The sequence below is a fragment of the Drosophila busckii genome, chromosome 2R (assembly GCF_011750605.1).
Source record: "Drosophila busckii strain San Diego stock center, stock number 13000-0081.31 chromosome 2R, ASM1175060v1, whole genome shotgun sequence".
In the NCBI taxonomy this organism is placed as follows: Eukaryota; Metazoa; Arthropoda; class Insecta; order Diptera; family Drosophilidae; genus Drosophila; species Drosophila busckii.
The window spans coordinates 4,125,710-4,151,207 of NC_046605.1; the positions used below are offsets into that span (position 1 = coordinate 4,125,710).

Sequence of the window (25,498 nt, forward strand, 5' to 3'; positions counted from 1 at the left end):
TGATGCGCAAAGCTGAAAAGGTTTTAATTAAAAACTCTTTGGTTCAAGAACTATTTTATGTTTATTCATAGAAATCTTTGAGCACATGCTAAACACTTAAAATTAACATTGCGTGGGCCAAATGAAATTGTATAAATATTTTTTATAAACTTGTACATGTATGTTTGTTTGTGTGTGTGTGTGTGTGTATTTTGCGCTAATCGTACTCTATTTAAAATTGAATGAACTGAAATACATATTTGTCTAGATGCCCCGCCACCAAAAACTACAAACTAAAAAATCACATATGTTTCTACAAAATGCCTCAGCAAAGGAATTACAAGCTCGATGTGGGCTTGCTCTGCTCCAGCTCCTTGACCAGTATGCGCACGCCCACATGTGGCTGTGCCGGCTTGAAGACGACCTCACCCTGCGGCTTATAATCGGCGAATTTCATTTCAAACACTTCATGGAAGCCCAATTTCTCCATAACACGCGCCGAGTAGTGACTGGAGCAGAGCACATGATAGACATTAATATGCTGCTCACGCATGTACTCATAGGCGCGTTCCGTCAAACGTCCGGCAATGCCCAGACCACGATAATTGGTGTCTACGGAAATGATTTTGCCATCGAGTATGACATTCTCGCTGGGATAAAGATCAAAGATGTTGAACTGATCCTCCACATGATCCATTAGCGACAATATTTTCTTGAACTTGGGATGTTCGCAGGAATCCGCCGCCTTCTCAGCTGGTGCATCTGTAGCTGACTGCAAAGTGGTCAAAGATGTAAGTTGGCAAAGCTTTGGGTAAGTGCTTAAGCATACTAACCGATCTATGCATCAATCCATTTAAGAATACTCCAATGATCTCGCCATTCTTGTTGACTGCCTTGTAGCTGCAATTATCCTTGAGCGATTTAACTGAATATTTTTCCAGTTCTTTGCACTCGCCCAGATCAAGAAATGTATTCAGTGGTTCATCCTAAAATAAAAAGTTGATAACAATGAAAAAAAAAAATTAATGCCAAAAGCCGTTTTTGTTAACAAATAGATTGACGCACAAATTTTTTTTAAAGCAGGTTTTATAGATGGCATATTAAAAATATATATAAAATTAGTTAAAGGGTGTATCAAGTGGATGGTAAAATTGAAATCTTTGCAACAAAAATAAAATCTGACTGCACGCAAATTAAAATCAAAATTTGTTGTTGATGCTTTTAATGTTTTGCTTAACATCATTCGATTTTTAAATGTTTCTTTAATTGAAAATGTTTTACTATTTTTGAATTGCCAATTGACTGATGATTACTATAGCAAATATTCTCAGTTTATTCCGTAGATAATTTAAGATTTAATTTTGCATTTTGTATTTATATTTTCATCTATCACATTGACCCACCCTAATGTACTTGGGTGTGTATATGTTATTTGTATTGTTATCTAATCAATAATAAAATGAAAATGAAATAAAATGTATGCAAATTGTTGCAAGTAATTACGTGACAAGAGCACAGAATTTTGATTTATATGCATTTTATTGTTAAAAGTTGTAATTGTATGCACGCATTGCAATTTTATCTGTACGATCAGCATTGTGCATAAATTATGTCATGACGACTGTTGAAAAAATTATAAACAAAACGGAACCGGAGCTTAGCCCATAGGCTGTAGGCGCTATGCATAAAATGCATTGTTAAACAAAACTAATAAATATATTAATTTGCATATTGCATTAACTAGAGTGGAAGTTGCTTATATAACAAGTCTGTCAGCTCTCAGCTCTCAGCTCAATTTCCAATTGTTCAGTCAAGTGGCAAGTAGCGAACGAGTTAATGTTCTTCAAACCACTTTAGCTATGCTCTTGATATGCAATTTAATAACTGGTTTAAGTAGTTAAGGCCAAGCCTAAGGGGGATACCCTTGCTATGAGTCAGGCTCAAGTCACAAGGATAAACAGCAAATTGTCATACAAAAAATTTGAACCTAAAATACGCAAACAACTTTAATTTGCGCAGTTTGTTTAAAATCTTTCACTTCGTCGCGCTCATTTGCATTATTTATGCATTTATTCAATTAAATTTGTTGATTAGCATAAAAATTCGAAAAAAACAAAATTCCCAATTCTCACAGCAAATAAACAATAGAGCATATTAATTGATTAAGTAGTGTGCATACCTTAAAGAAAAATGTCTTGAGCATTTGCAGCACCTCCGCAGCGTCCTCTTCCCGAATTAATTCAATGGTATAGGGGCATTCTTTATCCATTGTCGCTGACATATTGAGCACGTCCAGTTTCTGTGTCAAACGCGCTATGGGATACAAATCGTTTAGCTGCAAAACAAAAAAAAGTGCAAGTAGACAAAACAAATCGTTTAAATACAATGTATATGCATGTGTGTGTGTGTGTGTGTCTGTGTGTGTGCGTTTGTTATAGTTATTTATTGCTCTTAGATGAAAGCCAGACAGTTTAATTTGAAGCACATGTGTGTGCCCAGCCGACATTGCATTTCCATTTTCTATTTCATTTCCATTTCCATTTCCATTTCATTATTTAAATTTGTTTTTCATGTACATTTTTGACACTGCACATAAATTATGTATAAACAGTAAAAGTTGCCTCAATGTGTGGCTGCTTGCCAACTAAATTAAATGCTTAAAACTTATGCTCACACATTTAATTTAAAACGTATTTTAACTACAGTTTATACATACGTATTTTATTTTTAAGCTTGCATATAAATTAGCGTGTTTATACTGTATAACTTTGTTGCTTTTAGTTATAAATATGCTTTGTCATAAACTAATCCCTTAACAGCTGTGCAATAAACAAATATTTATTACTATTACGCCCTTGAACTTGGAAGTGCGAAAGAGACAGCGCAGCAGCAGCAGCAGCAGCAGCGACAAGTGTAAATTAGTTAAAACCACAATGATCTATGACTAGATCTAACGTATGTACTACAAGTTTTTGCATGCGTAATCAGGTTTATTCTTTATAGATTCAGAATTTACCACAACTAACTCAAAAAAATGTTCATTAAGAAATTTCCAAAGGTCAAGCACATGTGGATTTTCCCTTGCTTGGCGCTTGGAAAACTTTTGTTTCTATTATGAATTAAATATTAAAATCGTAGTAGCGTAAATTATGTATTAATTGTTGTTAAAATAAATACGCAAGCGCTTTTTATAAAATATGTAAGCTAAGTCTAAATTTAGTTGCTATTGTACATTTTTAATTTAAGATACAATTAATATATACAAGTTAATTAGTTAATTAATAAAATATCATAATGCTATTCTTAAAATCTGTAAATAAACTTGCTGCAATTTAATATATATTATATTTTAAAATCTTATAAAATGCCTAATGCTTAATAAATTAGTTTGCTGCAATAAATTTCAAATTTAGCTAATTTATAACTGAAATTTTCAAATATTTTGCATACTTTGCAATAATTCTAATTTAATTACGCATTTGAGAATGCGTAAGTACGAGCCCCCAAAATCTAAATATTTATGCAGCAGCAGCCACTTGACTTGTTTACATTTAGGCCAGGTCAAACTTTATGCGTTGGCCGTAGCTAAAATTGGGCGCACTTGATTATATTTATAGCGGCCATGCATTTTGGCATTGCGAGTGAAAGTTGCAAATTGTGTTTACAATTTAGAGCAACAATGAAAACTTACCCCACATCTGGCATCAAGGATTTGATGTGCGCTGGGCAGCAGCTGCTGCTTGTGTATGTTTTGAACTTCCATAATAAATATTATGCTTTGAACTTTGTAGGAAAATCCCTAGTGTTGATTTTTTTGGCGCGCGCTGTTTTTTGTTTGCTTATTGTTTATGCGCAAATTTATATTTTTGTTTATGCACAGCGTAGATAAAAAAATAAAAACACACACGCAGCAAAGAGCGGCGAAGTGATTGAACGCGAATTTGACAGTTACAAAGCTGCGCTAATTTTGCATGCAATTTTGTTTATGTTCGTCCTTAATTGAGCTGCCAACACTCCTGCCGCGTTAATAACAATGAATGAGCAGCAGCCACAGCTGTTGCCAGTTTATATACGCGGCGCTGCTGTCGGCGCACGTAGCGTATACGTTGCCGCACTAAGAGAGCACGAGAGAGAGAGAGAGTGCGACTGAGAGGAGTAAAGGCGGCAAAATGTTTAATTTTTGCTGCTTTTTAGTGCGGATCTGGTTCCGTTGTTGCCTGCTGCGACGCACGAGCGAGAATGCGAATTGCTGGACACAACAAAAGTTAAATGCTAAGTAGTTGAATAGCACGAAAAAAGCAAAAACAGCGACGGCGGCAGCGACGTCGACGTTGACTGCGCTGCACAGTCGCTGTGGGCGGCATTTGCATTTTAACACACGCGCGCACGCTTTTGGACAAACTTAAAGAAAGCGCGCGCTCTCTCTCGCGCGCTCTCTTACGCTCACTCTCTCTCAGCTCAGCTGATCGTTGACTTCGTGACTTGTTTATATTTTGTACTGAAGGCCTAGCGCTTGGTCCAGCTGTCAATTTGTAATTTCCGCTTGACTTCGCTTAGGTCCTTTGACATTGTTAGTTATTTATGTCTCATTAAAATAACGGCAAATTGTCAACCAACTGTCGCACACACACTCTCACTCGCTCTCTATCTGTTGCTAGCATTGTCTGTTTATTATACGAGTATTTGAGCAAATAAAGTCAAAGCTGCTGTGCACACACAATGACAACAAAGCCAACGAGGGGCGACACTCGAGTCTGAGCTGAAGGCGCAGACGACGGAGGTCAGCAGCGTTGCGTTTTGTTTGCACTTACGACGCCCGCACTTCCATAGATAAACAAACACACACACACTAACATATATATATAGTTATAGCTTTATCGCGCATGCATATATAATATTTTAGTATTCTTTGTTGCTTTGCACAGATTTTTGTTTATTTGGTCAGGCGTGCGGCGCTCGCTCGCTTCAAATACCAGACGGTATTATTATGAGAGCCGCTATGTTATAGCTTTTAAATTATTTATTATTAGCTTATTAGTTTTTATTATTTCATTTGCGCTGGTTTATTGACTTCATGCGTCAACAATTTTCAGCCGCAGCTAATAATTTGTTTATTTAGTTTGTCAACTTAGCCGCACGTGAAACGTAATTTTGTTAATTGTGGCTTACTAATTTGCATATGTGGAAAGTTTGAGCATAAAAACATTGGTCATGTGTACTTAGTCATTTGGGAAATAACTTGCGTTGAACCTGTTTTATTTAAAAGTGTTAAATTTAGAACAGCAACTGACTTCCGCAATTCAAGCCAAGCCTTCGTTTCCTTTTTTTGTCACTTTGAAGTGGCTTACATATTTTTATTGCAACGGTCAACGGCATTTTATTTAAATAAAGTTGCAGCTGCTGCTGTTTAATTTAATCCCGCACGTGTATAAAATTATTGTTACAATTTGTTTAATTAAATCTGTCAGCAGTGCAGGAAGCGCCATTTTTGATTGCTCATCATATTGATAATTTGTTATCGATTTAAAGTACTAACGTTCAAATTTTAAATTGCTTGAAGTGCAGTTCGTTTTGCTTTGTTTTTTTACATTTTCACATAAACTATTTGCATGCTGCTTTTCATTATAATTTTTACTATTCTCTGATTTGCAAACTCATGCAGCTAATGAGCTGTGAACAACAACAATGACTTCCAATGGGCAATAAAATTGAGTTGACCAAAAAGTATTAGCGGCAAAAATTGCTTGGCGCGTGTTGAAACTCAACTTGTCACATAATGAACAAACTTAATTGACAATTTACATATAGACAGCCAGACGGACAGACAGACAGACGAACATACAAACATATGTAGCACTGCAATTTGTTGACTCTATGTTTTGCTTAATTATGCACAAGTTAACACGCATTCAGACAAACGTAGTTACATTTTTGTAGCTTGTTTTCATTCTCAAACGTTTAATGGCATTTAATGAACTATCAATGGTTTTTGCATATCGATAATTATAAAGACATTAACGCTGCGTTTAAGCTGAGCAACAATTTGTTTGCTCAAGTGTTGATTGAAACAAGATTGCGCTTGCAGCTTACAGCTTTAAGATTTAAGGTGTGCTTGAGGTAAAATTGATAGCTTTGCATAATAAAACGTTTAAAGCATAGCAAGGTCAAATTTGATTTTTAGTTTAAACAATTTAATAATATTAAATGCCCCCATGCATTGCAATTAACCTGCTGTTGAACGCCTAACTATATGTTATTAATAATATATATATAAATCATTTGCATATGCTGCAAAGCATTTGCTTTTGTTTCGGTTGACACGCTCGCTTGAAATTAAATGTACATTTAATTTAAAATGTTAATGGCCGCTAGAAATATGCAACTGTGCAATAAGTAATAATGATTTATGACTTTCCAGTTTACAACAGTTTAGTTCAACAAGAACGAAATAATATTTTTTGTGTGCCTTGACGGCAATACACTAGCAAATTATGAAGCGTATGCGTGTTGTTGTTTGTTTTGCTTAGTGGGCTGTAAAGAAAATGACGTTTGACAAATCGATTTTTATACACAATTAAAATACTATAAATAATAGTAAAGTTACTGTACTTCGGAAGTTTCTCGAGAGTTGCTAGTATGCCACAAAGTCTTCTAATTTGTAATCCTTGAGTTCAATGCTGAGACTTTTAATATTGAAAGCTTCTCCATTTGGTTAATAGGAAACGCAAAGAATTTGATAATAAAATTGAACAAATTTGTTACAAAATTTTCTATAAAGCATTACGTATACGTCATATCACTTATACGTTTCTTAATCGATGCATCTTATATCGATTTGGCCAAAAGTAAAGGCGAGTTTCCTAAACTTTGCAGCAGTTCGATTAAATTTATATTTGCATTCATTAGCTTACAGCTTTATAAAGATTTATCTATAAGCGTTTGATCAACTTTTTGAAGAAAGTGCAGCCCTCTCCTTATATTATTAAGCGCTTAGTTTACTTTGAGCTTTAATTAGTAATTTGTACACCCTCAATAAGAAAATAGTTAAGCCCACCGCTTAACATCTTAAGTTTCAATAACAGCAACGTAATATGTTACAAAGCTGACTAACAATTAGTTAGCGTTGTCATATAAATTAAAAAATTTGCATTGCAAGTATGCATAAATCATTTAAAATAAATATTTTAATATTAGACAACGATTTGCCACGCGCGCAGCGCTGCTGAGCATATGACGCTATAATATTAAAATAAAAATAAAATATATAAAGTTTATCTGCAGACAGTTGAAAGTCCGCGACTTTTCCGACAGGTGTGTGTGTGTGTGTGTGTGCTTGACAAAGCGGAATTGATTTGACCCCCACTCAGTTACACATACAAGTGCAAACAGTTAGCTGAGGGTAACTGGACAAATGGCCCACGGTCGGCTGAAGCTGGAGCTGCTGCTGCTGCTGCTGCTGCTGCTGCGAAACTGTTGTCGTGTGGCTTTAATTTGATGTTAAATGCTGAACGTGACTTGAAATTGAAAGCCAATGTCGTCAACGTCAGCGCTGTAGAGTGCTGCATGCCCCATGCGACGACGACGACGACGACGCCGCTGCACTTGGCAAACTTTTACAGTTTCTTATTTTTTTTGCTAAGCTACAAAAGTTCTACGCCTGCACGTAATTGAATTAACTGGTCTTATCAGTTTAAACTCATACTCGAACTTCAGCTGCAATTATTTGTGGGTGTTGTTGGGCTTTAATTAACGCTAGGCTTGCAGAGCTTAAGCTTGGCAACCGTATTTGTGGTTTAATCAAATTTAAAGCCAACATTCTAAAGACATTAAAACCGCATTTTATCTCTCGCATCAATGCCATAAAGTACGAGCAAACAATTGCACGTTTTGCGCTTTGTTAAATAGTATAATATATATATATGTAGAGTAATAGAATTTAAATTTCAGACATAACTAGCACATGCTTAAATTATTAAATTGCAAATTGAGCTGCCTGCCCATTTGCAACTGTCATACAAACACATTTATTAAGCTAGTTAAAGTCGACACCATAAATAAATAAATTGCCGAGGGCGCTCAGGAACAGAGCAATCAAATAGTAAAGCTTACAATATAAATGCCAAGTATTTTTTTTTATTAAAATTTATTTAAAGCAAAGTTCTAGTTAAGAAAATTACTTGCGTCTTCTATATAAATTTTATATATACAAATTAACTAATTAAAAAAGAGTCAGTAATTAAAGAATTTTAATGTTTTGAATAAAAATAAGCTTATTTTTATATTTTTTATTATAAAAGGTGTGTGACTAAGTATGTTATGCTTTTAATAGTCGACACTAAATTAAATTTAATGACAGACAAAAATAAAGTTAAACTGTGTCATTAAGTTTATTTTAATAGTTCACATTGTATTCAATTAACTGTATTATAAGCAAAAAAATCAGTAAGCAAATATTATTAAATAGACAACAAAATAGAAACAATTTGCGTAAAATCAATTTTATTCTTTGAATAATGAACAATAAATTTTTACCTTTAAATCTCATAAAATAAAGCTGCGTAATTTTAAATATATAAACTATAAAGATAACGCTGCTTGATTTTATCTGCACCAGTTATGCAATGTAACGGTAAGTTCGGCGCGTGTATGAAAGCATAAACACATTCACACTCATATATACAGTTATAGTGAATATAACTCTAAAGTTTATTAGCTCGGGCACGCCTGCTTCTGTCTGTTAACTAATCTTGACTTGAGCTCATTACTTAATAAGAATTCATTGTGTATATTTAACAGCAATATAAAGCATAATCTTATCTAAATAGTCGGTGTGATAATCGTCTACTTGACAAATATAATTCACATACTTATCTAAGCTGTCTGCTGATCAGACTGATATGCCCGGAACGAGTTCATCAGATATTTTAAATTGCAGGCTGTCGTCATTAATGTTTCATAAACGGGCATATGCGAGCGTTTAAAGCGCAGTGCATTTGAATAAAGTTGGCAATGCATAAATTACGTATACGTAATGTGAGCCATTTGCATTTGCATTTAGTGTGGGCGCAGTAAGCGCCTGAGTTGCAAACGCTATTAGCACATGCTGCAATGCAAATGCATAAAGGCAGCGTAGGGAATGCAAAAAGCTTAAAGCTCAATTAAAATGAAATGCTGCAGCAGTGCAGATAAAAAAAAGTTACAGCACATATGTTTGTATGGCTGTGTGTGTGTGTGTGTGGCAACACAATAAAACTCAACGTCAGCTAATCTGGCAGCATATTGCTTGGCTGCCAGGCAAGGCGCTCAAACCACAGCGCCGACACTGACAATGCGAAACAATACGCATACGCCGCGTGCGCCAAAGGCAAACAGACAGCCAAGCTAAATTGTTGGCAGCCAGCCAGGCAACAGCATAATGATGTTGCTGCTGCTGCTGCTGCTGCTGTTGATGATGTTTTGCCGCTTCGTCGAGTGCAATAGCAACAAGCTGCCTGCGGGCTGAGAGCGACACTGATTCACAGCTTCAGTGCTGGGGCCTGGCGCCATTTTGCTGTTTGCTTTTCCTCTTGTAATAAAATGAGATCCGGCATTGCTGTTTCCTTTTGCCAGCTGCCAGCTGCTAATGATAATGGCATTTGCACACTCTACACAGTAACAAACAAACGAAACAGAGCGTAGCCGAGACGAGCAGACTCCTTGGCTTCTTGAGCTATGCAAAATATATTTATATGCATACAAGTAACAATTTACAATGCTACAGCACGTAGTCGTTAAGCATAATGTGCAGTTGGTGGGTGGGTGGCTGTATCCTGTTGACAGCACTTGTCAGCCCAGTCTGCTTGTCGCTCTTGTTGACAGATTGATTTTGATGTGTTTTTATTGTCATTCTTATGTTTCTATCAGCAACAACTTGCAGCTTAAGTGAGTGGGAGAGTGGAAGCTTCAAGTGCTTAGAGTGGTAAACATTTTAACGTAATTGGTTTTGTGCCAAATGTGCTTTAAACGTCTAACGAATACCGAAAATTCACTGCCCAAGCTTTAATATTAATTGCGAGCAACTAAAGTTAATGCTCATTGCTAAAGCAAACAAACACAAACGAGCGTAATAAATCTTTGCAGCGTTCAAAGCTGAGCACACACACACACTCACACACACGTATATATATAAACTATTTGTATTTGTATTTGTAAGCTGTCTCATTAATTTAATTGGTTTCCTTTATGCAAGTTCTAACAGATTTTGCTTTTTAGATTTCAATTTAAAGCAGTAGCTAAGTTACTCACAATTGACAGCTTTATTTCATTAATTAAAGTTAGTTACTTGAAATTGTAGACTTAAAGTTTTATTATAATGTCGTTTAGCATAAGTTTAATTCAATTGAGTTCACTTAAGCTTTATTCGTTCAGCTTGTATTTGCTTATGAACTATTGATATATAGATATATATAGTATGATAGTATTATATATACAGGCATCATAAATAATTTATTTTATTTTAAAATAACAAAATCACGCGCTTATATTGGAACCATAAAGAAATGAATTATACTGCGGCGTAGTTTTTATATTTATGCAATAATGTTGTTAAAAAATATAACACGCAAACTATAAATCGAGCGCAAAAGATTTACATAAGTAAATTTAATTTTATTATTTCTAAATTGCTTAATTTTTGCTGTTTTGCTATTAAATGTTGATAGCTCTCTAAGTCCTATCAAACTACTTATTGAAGTGAAACGTTAACAATAGGAATATAGTCATTACTACTTAGTTTTTATAATAAAACTTTTAATGCCTATATTCTCTGGCTGAATGGCATTATAATATATTATATTATACCAGCGGGATACTCATATCGTCAAATCGAACTGCTCAATACACATATATTGCTTTCAATTTGTGCTGACTTTGCACCCTTATTTATTTGAATTCAATTAACTGACTGTTGGAGGTCTTAAGGCTCTGTCGGCTTATTGGCAATGACCAAACAGGATTTGTATTAAAGCTGCTCGGGGTTACGAGCAACTTTATTGAAGCGTGTAAAACACAACAAACTCGTTACATGAAATCCAATCAAATCGATACAAAAAATACAGGAATCCACACACACACACACACACAGCCACAGCCAAGCGGAAGGAAAAACGGGAGAAAATGTGGAAAAAATTTAAGTTGTAGTAACTATTGCTAAACTAGGCGCTACCCTTTGACAGCTATAAAATGTGCTAAATTAAATCGAAGCTAAATGTGCTAAAGCATTTAATTTAAATAATTTTTGCTATGCGCTTTAATAGTTTAAATTGTGCGTTATGCCTTTTGCGTTTGTTTTAAAGGGTAGCAAGCATATAAAACTGCAAAGACGTATGTGTAACTTTAACAAACAAGTCGCAACAATGCGCAAGCAGGAGACTAAGTCCTGCTTGGGGGCATGTCCCTAAAGCATTTGGAATTTCTTTGCCTTTATACGCAACTTTAGCTTTTCAAATCAATTGCATTGAATGCTTATGTATTAGTGCCAGCGTGTATGTGTGTGTGTGTGTGCGCTCACGTGCGTGTATGTTTATATGCTTTGTAAGTTTTTGTTCTGATTTATATATGTGTGTGTTTTTTTTTGCTTTTGGCGTGTGCTCCCGTTTTTACAGACTTTGATTTTCATGGCATTTAGCAAGCGTACGTGAGGATTTTCCTTTGTGTGGCTTTAGCTTGTTGTTGTTGTTGTTGTTGAAAATGTTTGTCGGTTTTGCTCAAACATTTTGTAGTCTGGCTGTTTTATCGCACATATCCTGGCACACTTGGCGTATGTGAATTTAATTTGGTCAATTGTCACGAACCTGACCAACTTCGCTTGGCATTTGAAATTGAAAATACATTAAATGAAATTTCATTTGTTATCGCTCGCTCTCTATCTGGCGCGCCCTCGCTCTAGCTGATAAGCATATTACTTAACTTTAGCTATAAGTTATTGATTCATTTGCTTAAAATATGCTTGACTACATTTTTTATAAGCATATGTTATTTATATATATTTGTTTGTAGTCTTGTATATATTTATAGGGTCAGACAATTTTTTCTTTAATTTGATTTGGTCGCTTGCCAAAAAGTCTCGTAATTTTTGTTTCCTCTTTGCATGTGTGTAATCAAGTTGTGGTCGTTTTGGAAATATATTATAAGCATACAGTGAGGATCTACTAAACAGCGAGCAGCATAGATTTTAATAAAAAATTAGCGCACATAAATTATATTTTATTTTATTCTATTTTATTTATAAACTCTGTATTTGTTTTATTTTCTCTTATTGTCAATTTTTACTGTACATTTGTTTAGCTTTCATACAAAGTTGTATTTTCTTTGGTCTTTGGCGGCAACGCTGGCGTATACTTAATAAAAGAAATCAAACCATAAAACAGTTTGCCACCTTATAAACTAAATGAACTTTTTTCAATATTTTAATTTATGCAAAAACAACATACGCGTGATATAAACTAATAAACATTACCTTAATGTTAGCTTTGTGCTTTGCAGTTGTTGTGCTAGTTTCAGTGTTGGTCTCTTTTTTTTTTTGGCTCGTGTTCTTGGCGACGTATTCTTTGAAAAAGTGCGCCTTGTTTTTCGTAGTTTGTTCTATGCGTTGAACCGTTAGCACGTATTTACCACGAGGCAACGCTTTTGCTACTGAGACATCATTGTTGTAAACAAACCAATTCAACCCCTCGCATTGGTGAAATGCTTTGACACTCAATTGCCGTTATTTTTGGGTGGCACTTATAGCACTCAAACGGGCAGTGGACAACCCCAAACACTGCGCTCGACGTAGACAAATAGCAACAGTAATACAGTAGCACACAGAGCGCCACGCTCCGCTTGATACAAGCTCTCAAGTAGGGAGTGAAAGCTTAGGGCGAGCTTTTCCATTTCCACTCAGCAGCGTGCATTATGACCGATAACGTGTACCACGCGTGTACGGCACAATTGATAAGGCGCACTCAATATGCTCATAAATTTAAGTATATAATTCCAAGAACAACAACAAATAGACCGACTGGTGATAAGAGAGCTGTTGAACAAACATAAGCGAGCAAATGAGTCTGAATTCTTATCAAGCACACTTGTTGTAAGGTTGTGTCAACTTGGTGTGTGTCAGCTAAAAAGACTTGCCTCAGCAAAAGCATCAAGTTAACAAGTCTAGACTGGTGTATAAAACTGCTGCATGGTCAATTCATTCATTTACGTTGCTTAATGAAAGCAATGCGGAGTGTAACGAACTTCTCAGCTGCTCCATATGCTGTTCTTAAAAGTTTTGAAATTTCAAATTAGTAACGTGCTTGGCGCGCACACACAAACAGTGCTGCCAAGTTATTTAAGTGACTCGTTACTTCGGCTAAGTAACAGCTGTTTTTAAAGCAAAGTTATCGTAATGGCTATCGAAATAAAATGAAAATAGCTGTTTGTAATATCCAATCAATCAATATTGGCGGATAAGAAGTCAACAGGATCAATAAGAAACTTAATAAATGATTTTAGCTAAATATTTGACAAATATGAAGGAATTTATATGCCAGGAGCGAGCTATCTGCTTTCGGCGCAGCTGTGGCGGTAAGATGTCTAGAGACTTAAACAATTACTTGTGTATTTAAGTTCTTAAAGCATCTTACAGATGGTTACACAGCAGAGAATAATCGATATGGACCAAAGACAAAAGGATGAAATAACTAAATAAATGATTTCCATTAAAATAGCAATGGAAACTCATGACAAGAGCTGCTGCTCAGCGGTAAGATGTCCAAGGGCTTAAAAATAGTTATTATTTAAGTTCTTAAGGCATCTTGCAGATGGACCAAAGATGACCCGAGAAGGAATCTTTAAAGCTTAGCCATTTTGGAACGCCAGTTTTCTTAAACGTATACATATATGCCAACTGGATTGGGTTTTTAATAAATATATGTTTATTTTGAGCAACAATGTTTTTAATACGGGTACGTTACATTTTTGTACGTCAGCTTCTCAATAATTAATTTATAATTTCGGGCCTCCTCATCATTCTGCATAAGGATGCCTGCAAAGCTGGCGGAAATAAAGCAAACAATGCTGCCCACAATAAACGCACGGAATGCAACGGCAGTGATGTCATTACGTCTCTTGGGCGCCATCACGCTCAACGAGCCAATCAAAATACCCAAGGAGCTGGGATTGGCAAAGCCACATATGGCGAAGGTTGCAATGCCCGCGCTACGAGCCTAAAATATAAATAAAAGTAAATAAACAAATATGCGTAAAATTTGTATAAAGACTTACAGTAATTTTTTCAGTAGTGATTAATTCTCCTAGACGCTCATAGGCAACAAATTCGTTTATAATCGTTTTGGTGGCCACCACTTTGGCCACATCTAGGCAGTCCTCCTTAGGCACACCCATGGCCCAGACAATGGGCACAAAGAGCTTAGAAAATATCCACTCAAAGTCAATTTGTTCGGCGCCGACCAGAAAGCCCAGCCAGCTGACAATGCCATTGAGAAAAGCAACAAAGGCGACAAATGCAACAATGTTGGCAATAATGCCCAAAACGATAGGCACAGCATTGGAAGCGCCACTGGAAGCAGCATCCAGCACAGAAGAGTCCTCACTGCAAGTCATAAAAATATAGAAATGAAAGTTTAAGTTTGAATTGATTTACTTACGATTTTTCCAGCTGTATATTATCGCTGGATGTTTGAGTTTCTTCAGTTTCTGGCATATACAGCTTGGATATAGCCAGCGTAGCAGGTGCAGCCATTACCGAGGATGTAATCAGATGCGCGGCAGAAGCGCCAAAGCTCAAATAAGCCGCCAGCACTGTGCCGGAGACAGTGGCAAAGCCAGAGACCATAATGCTGTGCAGCTCGCTGCGCGTTAGTTTATTGATATACGGACGAATGAGCAATGGACTTTCAGACATGCCCAGGAATATGTTTGCGGCTGAGGTGACGCTCTCGCAGACAGTGGTGCCCAGCAGTGACTGCAGGATCCAGCCCAGTTTGATGACCACCCACTGCATCGTGCCCAGATAGTAGAGTATGGATATAAAGAAGCTGAAGAAGAAGATCACAGGCAAGATGGCAAAGGCAAACACTTGCGCCTCAATTAGCAGATCGCCAAACACAAAGCGTGCACCATCTGTGGCATAGCCCAAAAACGTGGAAACCTTATTGCCAACGCACTCAAAAATCTGCCGTCCTACTGTCCAACGTATGCAAAAGACGCCCAACAAAAACTGACAGGAGATGCCGGTGATGACAATGCGCCACTTGATGGCGCTGCGCTTGGTGGAGAAGGCATAGCCGCAGATAATAAAGAAACAAGGAGCCACCAAGGAAACCAGCTTCTGTGGCTCGTCCTTCGTTTCAAAGTAAAGGAAAATGCCCAAAATAATGAGCACGAGCACAATCAAAAGCGAGCTCACCAAGCTGCCATGAAAAAAAAGTAATTAGGTATTAATATTTAAATAGTTTAAGGCTTAGTTTAGTTATCTACCGTGTTCTGCTCAAGTCATGCCACTTCTGGCCTAAGGGCTGCAGGTAATTGCGATGTAGACTGCGTCCCAGTTTAGGCTTGAATATCAGATAGTAGAACAGACCCAAGTAGATGAAGCCCAGCAGCAGCACCAACATGCCATAGCCCGTGCAGAAGCGTATGCCGCATAACGGTAATGTGCCATTATATGTGCATTCATAGTTATCTGTAAATAATTATATCATATCAAAGCAAATCCTTGACTTCATTGAAGAAAATTTCAAACGGGCCCAGGGCAAAAGCAAAAGCCCGGAAATCTTTTGAAATCTTTGTTTGGAATTTAACACTGTTACATATTCTTTTCTTATTGATTGTTAAAGTAAAAAATATATAAAAATGTAATAATATTTGAATCATAGAATTATATTGGACCATAGTTTAAAAATTTGAATTTGACGGGCTTGGACCGAGCCTTAAATATTTATTAAATTCAATAAGGAGTTCCGTGCCCATCTCTTGTACTCACTTAAATCATTATAATGATAAGTAGCATAGCTGAAGTAAGCCACAACCAAACCATGTAAAATTACATATAATATAATCTTAACAAAGCGCGGCAGTTTGCTTTGTTCCTGCTCCATAACTGCAGCTGAGTCCACTTGATCTTGTGCATTATCATTCTCGTAGTCAGTCTGTTATATAATGTACTATTAGTTATAAATTTCAGCCGTTTAGCTTTGGACTTACCTTTTTAGCTCTTTCTAAATCCGTCTGTGCAGGCAGAAAAGTTTCGTTTAATTGTTTGTTATGCCAAGTGCTTTATAAATTTTCAAAATACATACATGATCCAATTCATAGGAATTGTTAATGGCACCTGCGTCAGTTTTACTGTCCATCTAAAAATGATATAACAATAACTGCACTTTAATACATTTAGTCGTTATTTATCTGCGAATAATCAGAAGTTTGGCACTTCAAACGATAAGCTATAGTCTGAGCACGTGTGTGACTTTTAGTTTCCTGGGGGGGATTTTAAGGCTTCACACACCACACGCCGATAATAAAAGTTACATTCAATATATGAGCAGGGTTTAGCTTATCGTAAATCAGAATGGAAAGTCAGTCATAAAGTACAAACCTTGCAGATAATACAATCAGTATGAATTTGATCAAAATACCATGGAAATGTGAGAGATTACAGCTGATTTGAGTTTAATAGGGGAAAAACCCACAAAATAATCTAGGAATATCGCATAGCTGTTGGAACTTGGGGCAGCTTGAATCTCCTTGAATTCTAAGCAATAGTTCAATATAGCAAACTTTTTCAAAGATTATTGTAGATTAATGTTATTTTAGCGAATTCTTTTGGAGTAAAATAATTTAAACTGATGTATGCAACAATATAAAGGTACTTACTACAAAATTTTAGCAATTTTGCTTTGACTAATAAAATATATTCGACCATATTCTAATATCTATTCGAGCATCATTATTTTAACTAAATTTAAAAGCAAATTGTATTTATAGATTAAACTTTGTTGGGAAGCAACATCGTATGGGTTTCGCTTTATTCTCTATTTTTATTAGTGCACTATTCATAAATTATAATTTTATATTTAACACACTTTTGAACTCTATTGACACAGTTTTATTTTAAATGTGTATACAGTCTTTATTTGTTTTCTAAGTGCGTTTACCTTTTTTATTTAATTTTTATTATTTTTTTTACAACGAAAAATAAACGGGTTTTCAACCTTCATGCGTGCGCGTCGTCACTTAATTAGTTTATATTATTTTTTTTGTATATATTTGTTTTGTTTGTTAGTACTAACTGAACAGCGCTGCCATTATAACCGCTTGAATGCCGCGAGACGACTGAGGCAACTTGATTATAAGAGTTACTGCTTAACTGGCAAGTCTCCCCACTTAAACGCGAATTGTAAATTTTTTTCGGCTTTTAGCCAGCTCGTATATTGACTGCAGGCGCTGTTATATAGTGTTGACATTACCGCTAACAACTTGCTTATCAATTTTGCTAGTTAAAACGAAAATGTAATCTACGAAACGACAACACGAGCAATTCTATGCGTAGTTAGTCGATATTAAAGTGGGAGATAAGCTGACGCCAAAAGAATTTTATGCAAAGCTGGCTGGAAAGAGAGCAATAAAATATTTAATATAAAAATAAATAAACGTGTGTTGAATTATCAAAACGAGTTTGTACACAGGAATTATGCTTGAGTAAATTAATTAATGTGCTAAAATAATAAAACGTATAACAGTGTTATTAGTTAACACTATAACGTATTGACGTGTCAGTTAACTCATATTAAATGCCACTTTAATAAATAATTTGTCAAATTTAGTTTGATAGCAGCACATATCTATATATATTATATTTAATGTGCTAATCTGAGTGTAGAAAACTGATAATTTATTTATATTTATGTGCTTATGTCAAATTGGCTTTTGGATTATCAAGTGTGATTTGATTTCGCCCCTCGGCAACTTAACTAAAGTGTGTGTTGATTCTTGTCAAGATAGTGATGAGCTAAAATAAATATTGATATTGGATAATTGATTAAGTAAACGCATGGCACTTATGTTGTAATCACTTGTGGTTTTATTATTTAATATTATAATATTTATAGTATAGTATATAAATGTATGTATTTAATAATTATATGCGCGCTTGGCTTGCTAAGCTCAAGAGTTATAGCTAGGCTAGTTAATAGTGTTGTTTAAGTTTAATTAAGTAGAACATTATATAATGAGTGCAATGAGGAGCAAGGGGAAATGGGGGGCTCAATAATATATACACAAATTACTAAAGTCAGAAATTTAAACCAATGCAAATATTTTCATTTAAACATTTTCTGTGTATTCAAGGAAAGGCACTTTATAAGCTAATGACTTTAATAACAAAAATCTTGTGTGTGTGTGTGTGAGTGTGTATGTGTGTGCGTATAAATATTTATGCGTTCAAGCTATTGTATATTCGTATTGCTTCAGTTTTTGAGGTTCCAACAATTTTTAATTCGCAAAATTCAACCACAGCTAAATCACAGACTCCTAATATAAGAGAGATTTTACAAATAATATGCTTATATATACATATGTTTAAAAAAAGGCAAATTTAGTTGTTTAACTGCTTGTTGAAAACTAATAACTAATTAAGTCAACTGGCCCTATATTAAACACAAAAAAAATAATAATAATACAATTAATAATAAAGCTTAAAAAATAAACAATAAACTAAAGAAAAGACCAGCATGTGGGACATGTATGGTTGAATGCATGTGCAATCTAGTATGTATGTATGTATGTGTGTGTGTGTGGAGTATCTGTGTGCTTACTCCTCTACGCGCACATGACGCCTGTGATGCTTTTGATGATTATGATGGTTCTCATGATGATGATGATGGTATTGATTTGAATGATGATGATGATGTTCCTTGTTGTTGTTGCTGTTGTTCTCGCTGAGCTCCAGATTGTTGTCAATTGTAGGTGAATTTGCTGTGGTTGATGATTGCAGGACGACGTTGGTGTCCTCGAAGTTACTGAGCGCCAATCGTCCATTGCCCCTGGACACCACATCTAACCTTGGGATTGGGAGTCTGTAAAAAGAATTCAGAACAATAATTACAAGTTATTCAATGTATTATAGTTTGTTTTTAAAAAAATATATCAAAAATAATTTGTTGAATTCAAATTCAATTTTACTCATTAATAAATTCATTGACTTATTATATTTTTAAAAGCTAACTCATTCTTTATATAAAATGTACAAAAATTATTGTTTTATTCTGTTTTATTTTTTTTTAAATAAACAAAACAAAAACCGCTCATAAAACAATATTTTTTTAATATGAAAAGTAGGCAACGGTTTTTTTGTTTGAGCAATTTGCAATGGCGCTACAGCAAACTGTTGTGCAGCATTTACGATAGATGGCGGCACTCGTACGTATGGTACGTATCGATACCATGAAATATATTGAGTAAAGCGCTAAACTTAAATTTTTAAGCTTATTTGAATACATACATTACATACTTGGGCATCGTTTTGTTTTCCAAACTAAGCACAAGCGCTTCTGATCCGGGGATGGTCCATGGGACTGGAGGAACTGTAAAATATAGTCAAGAGTCAAGATTAGCAAGTGAAATAATTAAAGCGACGGCATGCAGTGCGAAATAAAAAAAACATCTCAAAAGCAACAACAATTGCGCAAAATACATGCTAGCTCAACAACAAAATCAAAGTAAAGCAACAATAAACATGAAGCTGGCAGCAACATAATAAACGCACAACGGTGCGTATGAGCAATTAGCGTTAGTAGCGCACACTTGGGCAGCAAATAGACTGTATATCTTACCAAAAAGTATAAAGTGGGGGGGTAATAAAATACTACTACGACTTCAATTAATATTTGTATGCGTTTTGTTTTTCTGCCGAACGGAAGAAGTGCAGTCAATCGACAACGCCAGCAAAATTGGAAACGTGCTGGCTACAAATTTTTAATGCATTTGCACTTTTATGTGTGTGATTTGGTTAACTGCAGAATTTATTTTAGTTGGCAATGCGCCAACGCAATGCTGAGTTGGCTTTAAAAATTATATCGAAATGGAATTCGAACTGTCTGGCGGGCCCCCCAAGTAGAAAAAAAAACCAAATGCGTAGTTAAAAACCCCGCGTACTCTCTCTCTATCACTCTTAGGTGTCTGGGCAGTTAGTTAAGCTTGGCAAACAACACGCTTACCTGCCTCTTCGCAAGTCGGTGGCATAAAGTGTTGCCCCGGCAGCAGCTGATTGTCCTCATCATCATGCAACTCCACCATAAGCAAACCGACAACAGTTGGCGCATGCACGCCAGCAGCAGCAGCTTGCTGTTGTTGCTGCTGTTGCTGCTGTGGCTGCTGCTGTGTCCAAAAGTTTAGCGCACAACGCACATCAATTGCCACCCAGCCCACTGTGCTGCTGTTGACCATCATCGTATTGCAAATGCGCTTCTTGCGCTCTATAAAATGCAAAACAGTTGCAGACTTGTCACTAAACAAAAGTAAAGTGAACTTACCCGACTTACGCTTACGCTTCTGTTGATGCACTATGGACACTGTTATGCGTATTTGTGACTCCAGCGTTGCTTCATTGCAGAGCGGCGTGCTCGTTGCTGTTGGCTGTTGCTCCATGGCTGCCGGCGCATTTGGATTGATTTTATATAAACGCAGCAGCGCGCTTTCGATTCTGCTGCCTTGCGCATGTTGCTCGAATACGCTTTTCGCAAATTGCAACGTCAAATTCTTGGACTGCTGCCAGTTGTGTATGCTCGTCTCGCCATTGCACATCGGATAGCCGGCAATCCCATGGACTGGCTCATCGCCGACAAAAGCGTTTGTATTATGCCTAATTGCGTTACGCACATTCTCCTGTACCTCATGCGCTCTGGAAAAAAAAGACAAACAAAACTATGCATATTAAGTCTCATTTATCTAAGTTATTTGGCTCAAGTGTTTATGTAAGGCCCCACTTAATTGACATTTGAGCAAAGCTCTCGTAACTGGCTCACGCTCTCATCCATGTGTCTGTGCCATTTAGCTGGGCTTTCATAATATAACATTCATTCAATTTATTCAGACAGTCATCAACGTCAAATGTCTAGTTCTTTATAAGCTAATTCTTTTAGTTTATTTTTCGCGTGTGCAAATTTGGTTTTGTTTGCTTTAATACGCTATCAACCTCATTACAAATTGCCAGACAGCGCCACATAACTCTTTAGCAATTGTTTTTAATATTATTTATAGCTAGCAAAATAACATAAAAAATGTTGTCAAAGCTATATATATATAAGATAAATACTATTGGCATTATATTTAGTTTGTTTTCAAAAAATTAAAAGAAATATCTAAAGGAAACTACTTTTATATTTACAAAAAAATATTTAAATATTTTAGATTTATTTTTTAGCATGAAAATAACTTGCTACATATAAATATGATTTAAATATAAGAAATAGACTTAATTTTAATATATAGAAGGTACATATTCTATTATTGCTGTTGCCTAGTGTAATTTTTTAATATATAAAAAAGAATAATTTTAATTTTTGTAAATGAAAAGAGCTTAAACTTAATTTTAATGTATAGAAGGGACATATCTTATTGTTGTTTTTGTCTCTTGTAATTTTTTTTATATATAAAAATGAATAATTTTATTTTTGTCGGATTTATGGAATTGCTGCTTATGCATTAAACTTTAATATAAATATTTGCCAGCTTATAATTTTTTTCGCTGCATAAATTTATGTTGCTAAAACGTAGTATAACTAAAGCTGAAATCTAGTGTAAGATATGAATTCTTTATATAGAATTGCGCGGGCTTTATCGGTCTAAATTTGTTTGCTTGTTTGTGGTAGTTTGCTTTGCTGGTTTTAGTAGTTTAGCTAGCATAGTTCATTGTCTGATTGCTAATCTAGTGCGAAATCTAATTCACTAACTGCCTGACAGACGCACGTTGTGATACTAAATGCCATATGTGCATGTGATATCTAATAAGCTAAGTCTTCAGTGATAGAGAGAGAGAGAGAGAGGTAGCGAGGTAGAAAGAGAGCGCAACAGCGCTTTATGTTCACTTAAAAAGCCATCGAGACGACAATAGTAGTTGGGCAGCCACAAACTGTAGCTATGATCTAATCTCTGTCACACATATAGACGCATAATTGAACAATTGTATGTGAGTGTGTGTGTGTGTGTTGACTGTCTGGATCGGCAATTGAGACGCGCTTGCAAAAGTTGATGTATGAAATTTTGCGCATGCCAACACACAACTACTCGAAATAATGCGCGTAATGTAGCCGAAAAAAAAAAGAAAAAGTACAACAAACTGAAACTGCGTATAAAAAAAATAAACAATATCAAACTGATTAATTATTGAACGTGTGTGCTGCTGCTGCTGCTGAACAACAATAATAACAAATATTTTTTGGCTTAGACGCGTAGCATTGACTGGCCACACGATCGTTGACTGTGGCCTGCGGCGCATTTTGTCTAGCCAAAATAATTATGGGCACTGAAAGTGAACCAAGCCAGAGGCAACAGACGCGCGCAAGTCTCAAGAGCCAAGAGTTAAGAGCCCGTAAAAAACGCCTTTGGCTTATTAACGTAAGCTATACATATATAAAATATATACATACGTATATGTTATACAAGCAGCAGCGATCGGCTCTGCAGGCATGAGGAGTTTTCAATACTGTCTGCTGTGCTGCTGTTGCTGTTGCTGCCTCGTTTGTGGCATGAACTTGAAAACTAGTTGTTGTTGTTGTTGTTGCTGTGGCTGCTGCTGTTGTCGCTTGTTGCTGTCTGCGGGCTGTCTAGACGTGCTACGAGGTTGTTTGCTGTTGGCTTTATTTTATTATAAGGCTAGACTAGCAGTAGCTGTTAGTTGGCACTCGAGTGCTATTGGCGTGACTCACGCAGCGCCAAATTGCTGCTGCGCATGCTCAGCAGAGTTTCAGTTCAGTTGTCTGCTTGCCACACAAAGCAGGTGCAACTGCTGCAGGTTTTTTGTGCTTTTTGTGATCTCTTGACTGCTTTCAGCTATGCGTCTGTCTGCTGCTGCTGTTGCTGCTGCTGCTGCCTTTGTGGTTGCAACTGCTGCTGCTGCATACAATGAGCGCGGCTAGACAGTGTCTCGCCGGCTGCACTTCATTATCATGCAACAACAACAAGTCGCAGCAGTGGCAGTCACAGTTCGCAGACAAACAAACGCCTACTACAAACTCTGTGGCTCGCTCTCGCTCTGGCGTCTGTGCAAACAACGCTTACGATATTACTCATACGTCATAATTTTTATTCAGCAAATCAAACAAGCGCGCAGGCAGGCATAAATCAAATGCATTATTCGGATGCGCTACAGTAGACACAAGCTAAGCCGCACACAACTGCAACTAACACAGACTTTGTTTTATAGCCTATGCTTACTGTAGCTGCATTTAACTAGTGTCTGTCTCTGTGTGTGTGTGTGTGTGTGTTGTCTAGCCAGGCTATGCTAGTATGTCTCACATAGCAACGACCTACAAAAAGTTCATTAACGGAGCCCAGCTAGACATGGCCCAGACTGTTCCCAGACATTTGCCAGACAGCTGGCGGGTCAGGCATTGGAATTCTCTCTTTTTTTTTTTGCTGTCTTGTTGCAATTGCATGTCTGTGTGTGTGTGTGTGTGTGCTTTGTGCTGCAGTCCAGTTGTAAGCAGTATGCTGCAGCAATAGCTAAAGATACAGATACAGCTACAGCTACAGATACATTTAGCTGCCCAGACAGACAGCAAACAAAACTTTTTACGCGTTTGACAGGCATCAGTCAAAACAGTTTGGCTTGCCCACGCGTTTAGCAATCAAACAGACCACTAAATGTTTAAAATATTTTTTGGCATGCATAATTTGTTTATTTATTTAAATGTGCCTAAGCATGTGTGTTAAATGCATCATCAATTGCTATAGTATTTGATATAGCTATATAGCTATAGCTTAATAAATTATTTGCAAATTAATTCGGCATATTTTTTTTTTTGGCCTTGAGGCATTTGTTTCTTGGCAGCCAAGCACATTTACGCCGTAGACTATAAACATTTTAAAGTGCATTAAAAAAATTATACAATAATTTTTGCTTGCGCTCGCACAGTTTGTTAGCCATTGTGCTAACTTATTTTTTGGTTGTACTTACCGCCAATGATGCAGCCTTTGGAAATGATTATCGACCGCTTGATTAGTCCTGTTCTTGTCGGCCAGACTCGTTTCGTTGCGTATGCGTAGCAGCTGCGCCTCGGTTAGATTGAATCTGTCCAGTATGGTGCGATTATTGGGATCTATCACCTCCGAGTGTATGTCGCCGTCCATGAACGCTGAGCGATTGATGCGTCCTGCGCTGCAGGACATTAACAGCTGCATGCAAAGCAGCAGCAGCAGGCAGCGACGTCCGCAGCCTTCAAGGCTCACAGCACTCAACATTTTGTTTATTTTCTTTTTTTTAAACGACAACAATTGTTTGAAAGTACTTGCTTTTTTTTAAAGTTAGTTTACCAGTTTACACTTTGTACATATTTTGATTTAATTGTTTGATTTAATTAAACAATTGTATTGTTTATATCAACACGCTTAGACACTTTGCTTGTGGTTTGAATTTTTTTTTTTATATATTTTGCAGCTTGTTTGGGCTTGTTACTTCTCGATGTGTTCAGTCTAAGAACCAAGTATGAAGTGATTTGCACGAGTCGTTTTTTAGTCTTAAATAAGAAAATATTTGGCTGTGCCGGGGCATATCTACTTTGTTATGGTCGTAAACGCTGCGCGCTACACTGCACAAAATTGATCAGTAACAAGTGTCCCACACAGTTTTGAGTTGAAATTAAATGCTGCATTTAAATATATAGACATATTTTGTATTATAAAAATTATAGCTGCAAAGCTATGCATATAAAAATATATAAAATAAATGCAATTTGAAAATAAATTTTATTAAAGCAATAACAACAAGCAATGCTGTAACTTAATTACAACACTTTGCATGGCATATAAAACATATAATATTTACTAATGCGCAAATTTGCATTTAATATTTTTTTTTAATTAAGATTTTACTTTATATACCTAAAATACTTTTACATTTTTCTACCAACTGCCACTTTAATTGTTTGCAGTGTAAACGGCGCAACGCTTCGTGTCTGATAGTTCGTATATTGTGCTTCGCCGACGCGGCTGACCAATCAGAAATCGTCGTGGCCAAGTGTTGTTGTTGCTGCGCTTGAGAGGATCTGCTGCTGTTGGCGTCGACGGCACTGCCTAGCGGCGCTGCCAACGCTGCCTCCAAGCATGCTTTCGTTTCTGCGTATGTGTGTGTATGCGCGTATGTGTGTGTTAATATATAATATTTGTATGTGATTTTTTCTTATCGCCTGCATGCCAAAGAAAGTGATACTCGGGCTTGTGGTTGAGGGTGGAGTGTGGGGCTGCCAGTTTGAGATGCTTTCGCACTTTGATTTGT

General features: G+C 36.3%; 3 protein-coding genes and 1 long non-coding RNA gene across 8 annotated transcripts; 1 reads left to right on the plus strand and 3 right to left on the minus strand.

Annotated features, from left to right (window-relative positions):
• Window positions 1-42: 42 nt before the first annotated feature.
• LOC108597309 (dopamine N-acetyltransferase) lies at window positions 43-4,055 on the minus strand. The gene is made up of 4 exons (XM_017983788.2): window positions 3,671-4,055; window positions 2,159-2,314; window positions 813-965; window positions 43-751 (listed from the first exon to the last, which is right to left on the minus strand). The coding sequence occupies exons 1-4, from the start codon at window positions 3,740-3,742 to the stop codon at window positions 317-319; spliced, it is 816 nt and encodes a 271-aa protein (XP_017839277.1). The 5' UTR covers window positions 3,743-4,055; the 3' UTR covers window positions 43-316.
• A 9,345-nt stretch (window positions 4,056-13,400) lies between these two features.
• Window positions 13,401-14,111, plus strand: LOC108595097. Its single transcript, XR_001915001.1, has 4 exons — window positions 13,401-13,572; window positions 13,634-13,750; window positions 13,809-13,952; window positions 14,028-14,111. It is a non-coding gene; the product is annotated as an uncharacterized LOC108595097 (long non-coding RNA).
• On the minus strand, window positions 13,927-17,326 carry LOC108595096 (solute carrier family 28 member 3). Of its 2 annotated transcripts, none has more exons than XM_017980248.1 (8): window positions 17,298-17,326; window positions 16,308-16,361; window positions 16,213-16,236; window positions 15,992-16,157; window positions 15,487-15,691; window positions 14,655-15,419; window positions 14,272-14,599; window positions 13,927-14,213 (listed from the first exon to the last, which is right to left on the minus strand). In XM_017980248.1, the coding sequence occupies exons 2-8, from the start codon at window positions 16,359-16,361 to the stop codon at window positions 13,944-13,946; spliced, it is 1,812 nt and encodes a 603-aa protein (XP_017835737.1). In that variant the 5' UTR covers window positions 17,298-17,326; the 3' UTR covers window positions 13,927-13,943. The 2 variants fall into 2 exon arrangements, with proteins under 2 accessions (XP_017835737.1, XP_017835736.1); XM_017980247.1 differs by having other exon boundaries at window positions 17,163-17,325.
• A 785-nt stretch (window positions 17,327-18,111) lies between these two features.
• LOC108595138 (protein anachronism) lies at window positions 18,112-24,691 on the minus strand. Of its 4 annotated transcripts, none has more exons than XM_017980302.2 (5): window positions 24,182-24,688; window positions 20,538-20,905; window positions 20,223-20,480; window positions 19,517-19,589; window positions 18,112-19,082 (listed from the first exon to the last, which is right to left on the minus strand). In XM_017980302.2, the coding sequence occupies exons 1-5, from the start codon at window positions 24,463-24,465 to the stop codon at window positions 18,818-18,820; spliced, it is 1,248 nt and encodes a 415-aa protein (XP_017835791.1). In that variant the 5' UTR covers window positions 24,466-24,688; the 3' UTR covers window positions 18,112-18,817. The 4 variants fall into 4 exon arrangements, with proteins under 4 accessions (XP_017835791.1, XP_017835790.1, XP_017835792.1 ...); XM_017980301.2 differs by having other exon boundaries at window positions 19,508-19,589; window positions 24,182-24,687; XM_017980303.2 differs by having other exon boundaries at window positions 18,970-19,082; window positions 20,227-20,480; window positions 24,182-24,691.
• Between the last annotated feature and the right edge of the window lie 807 nt (window positions 24,692-25,498).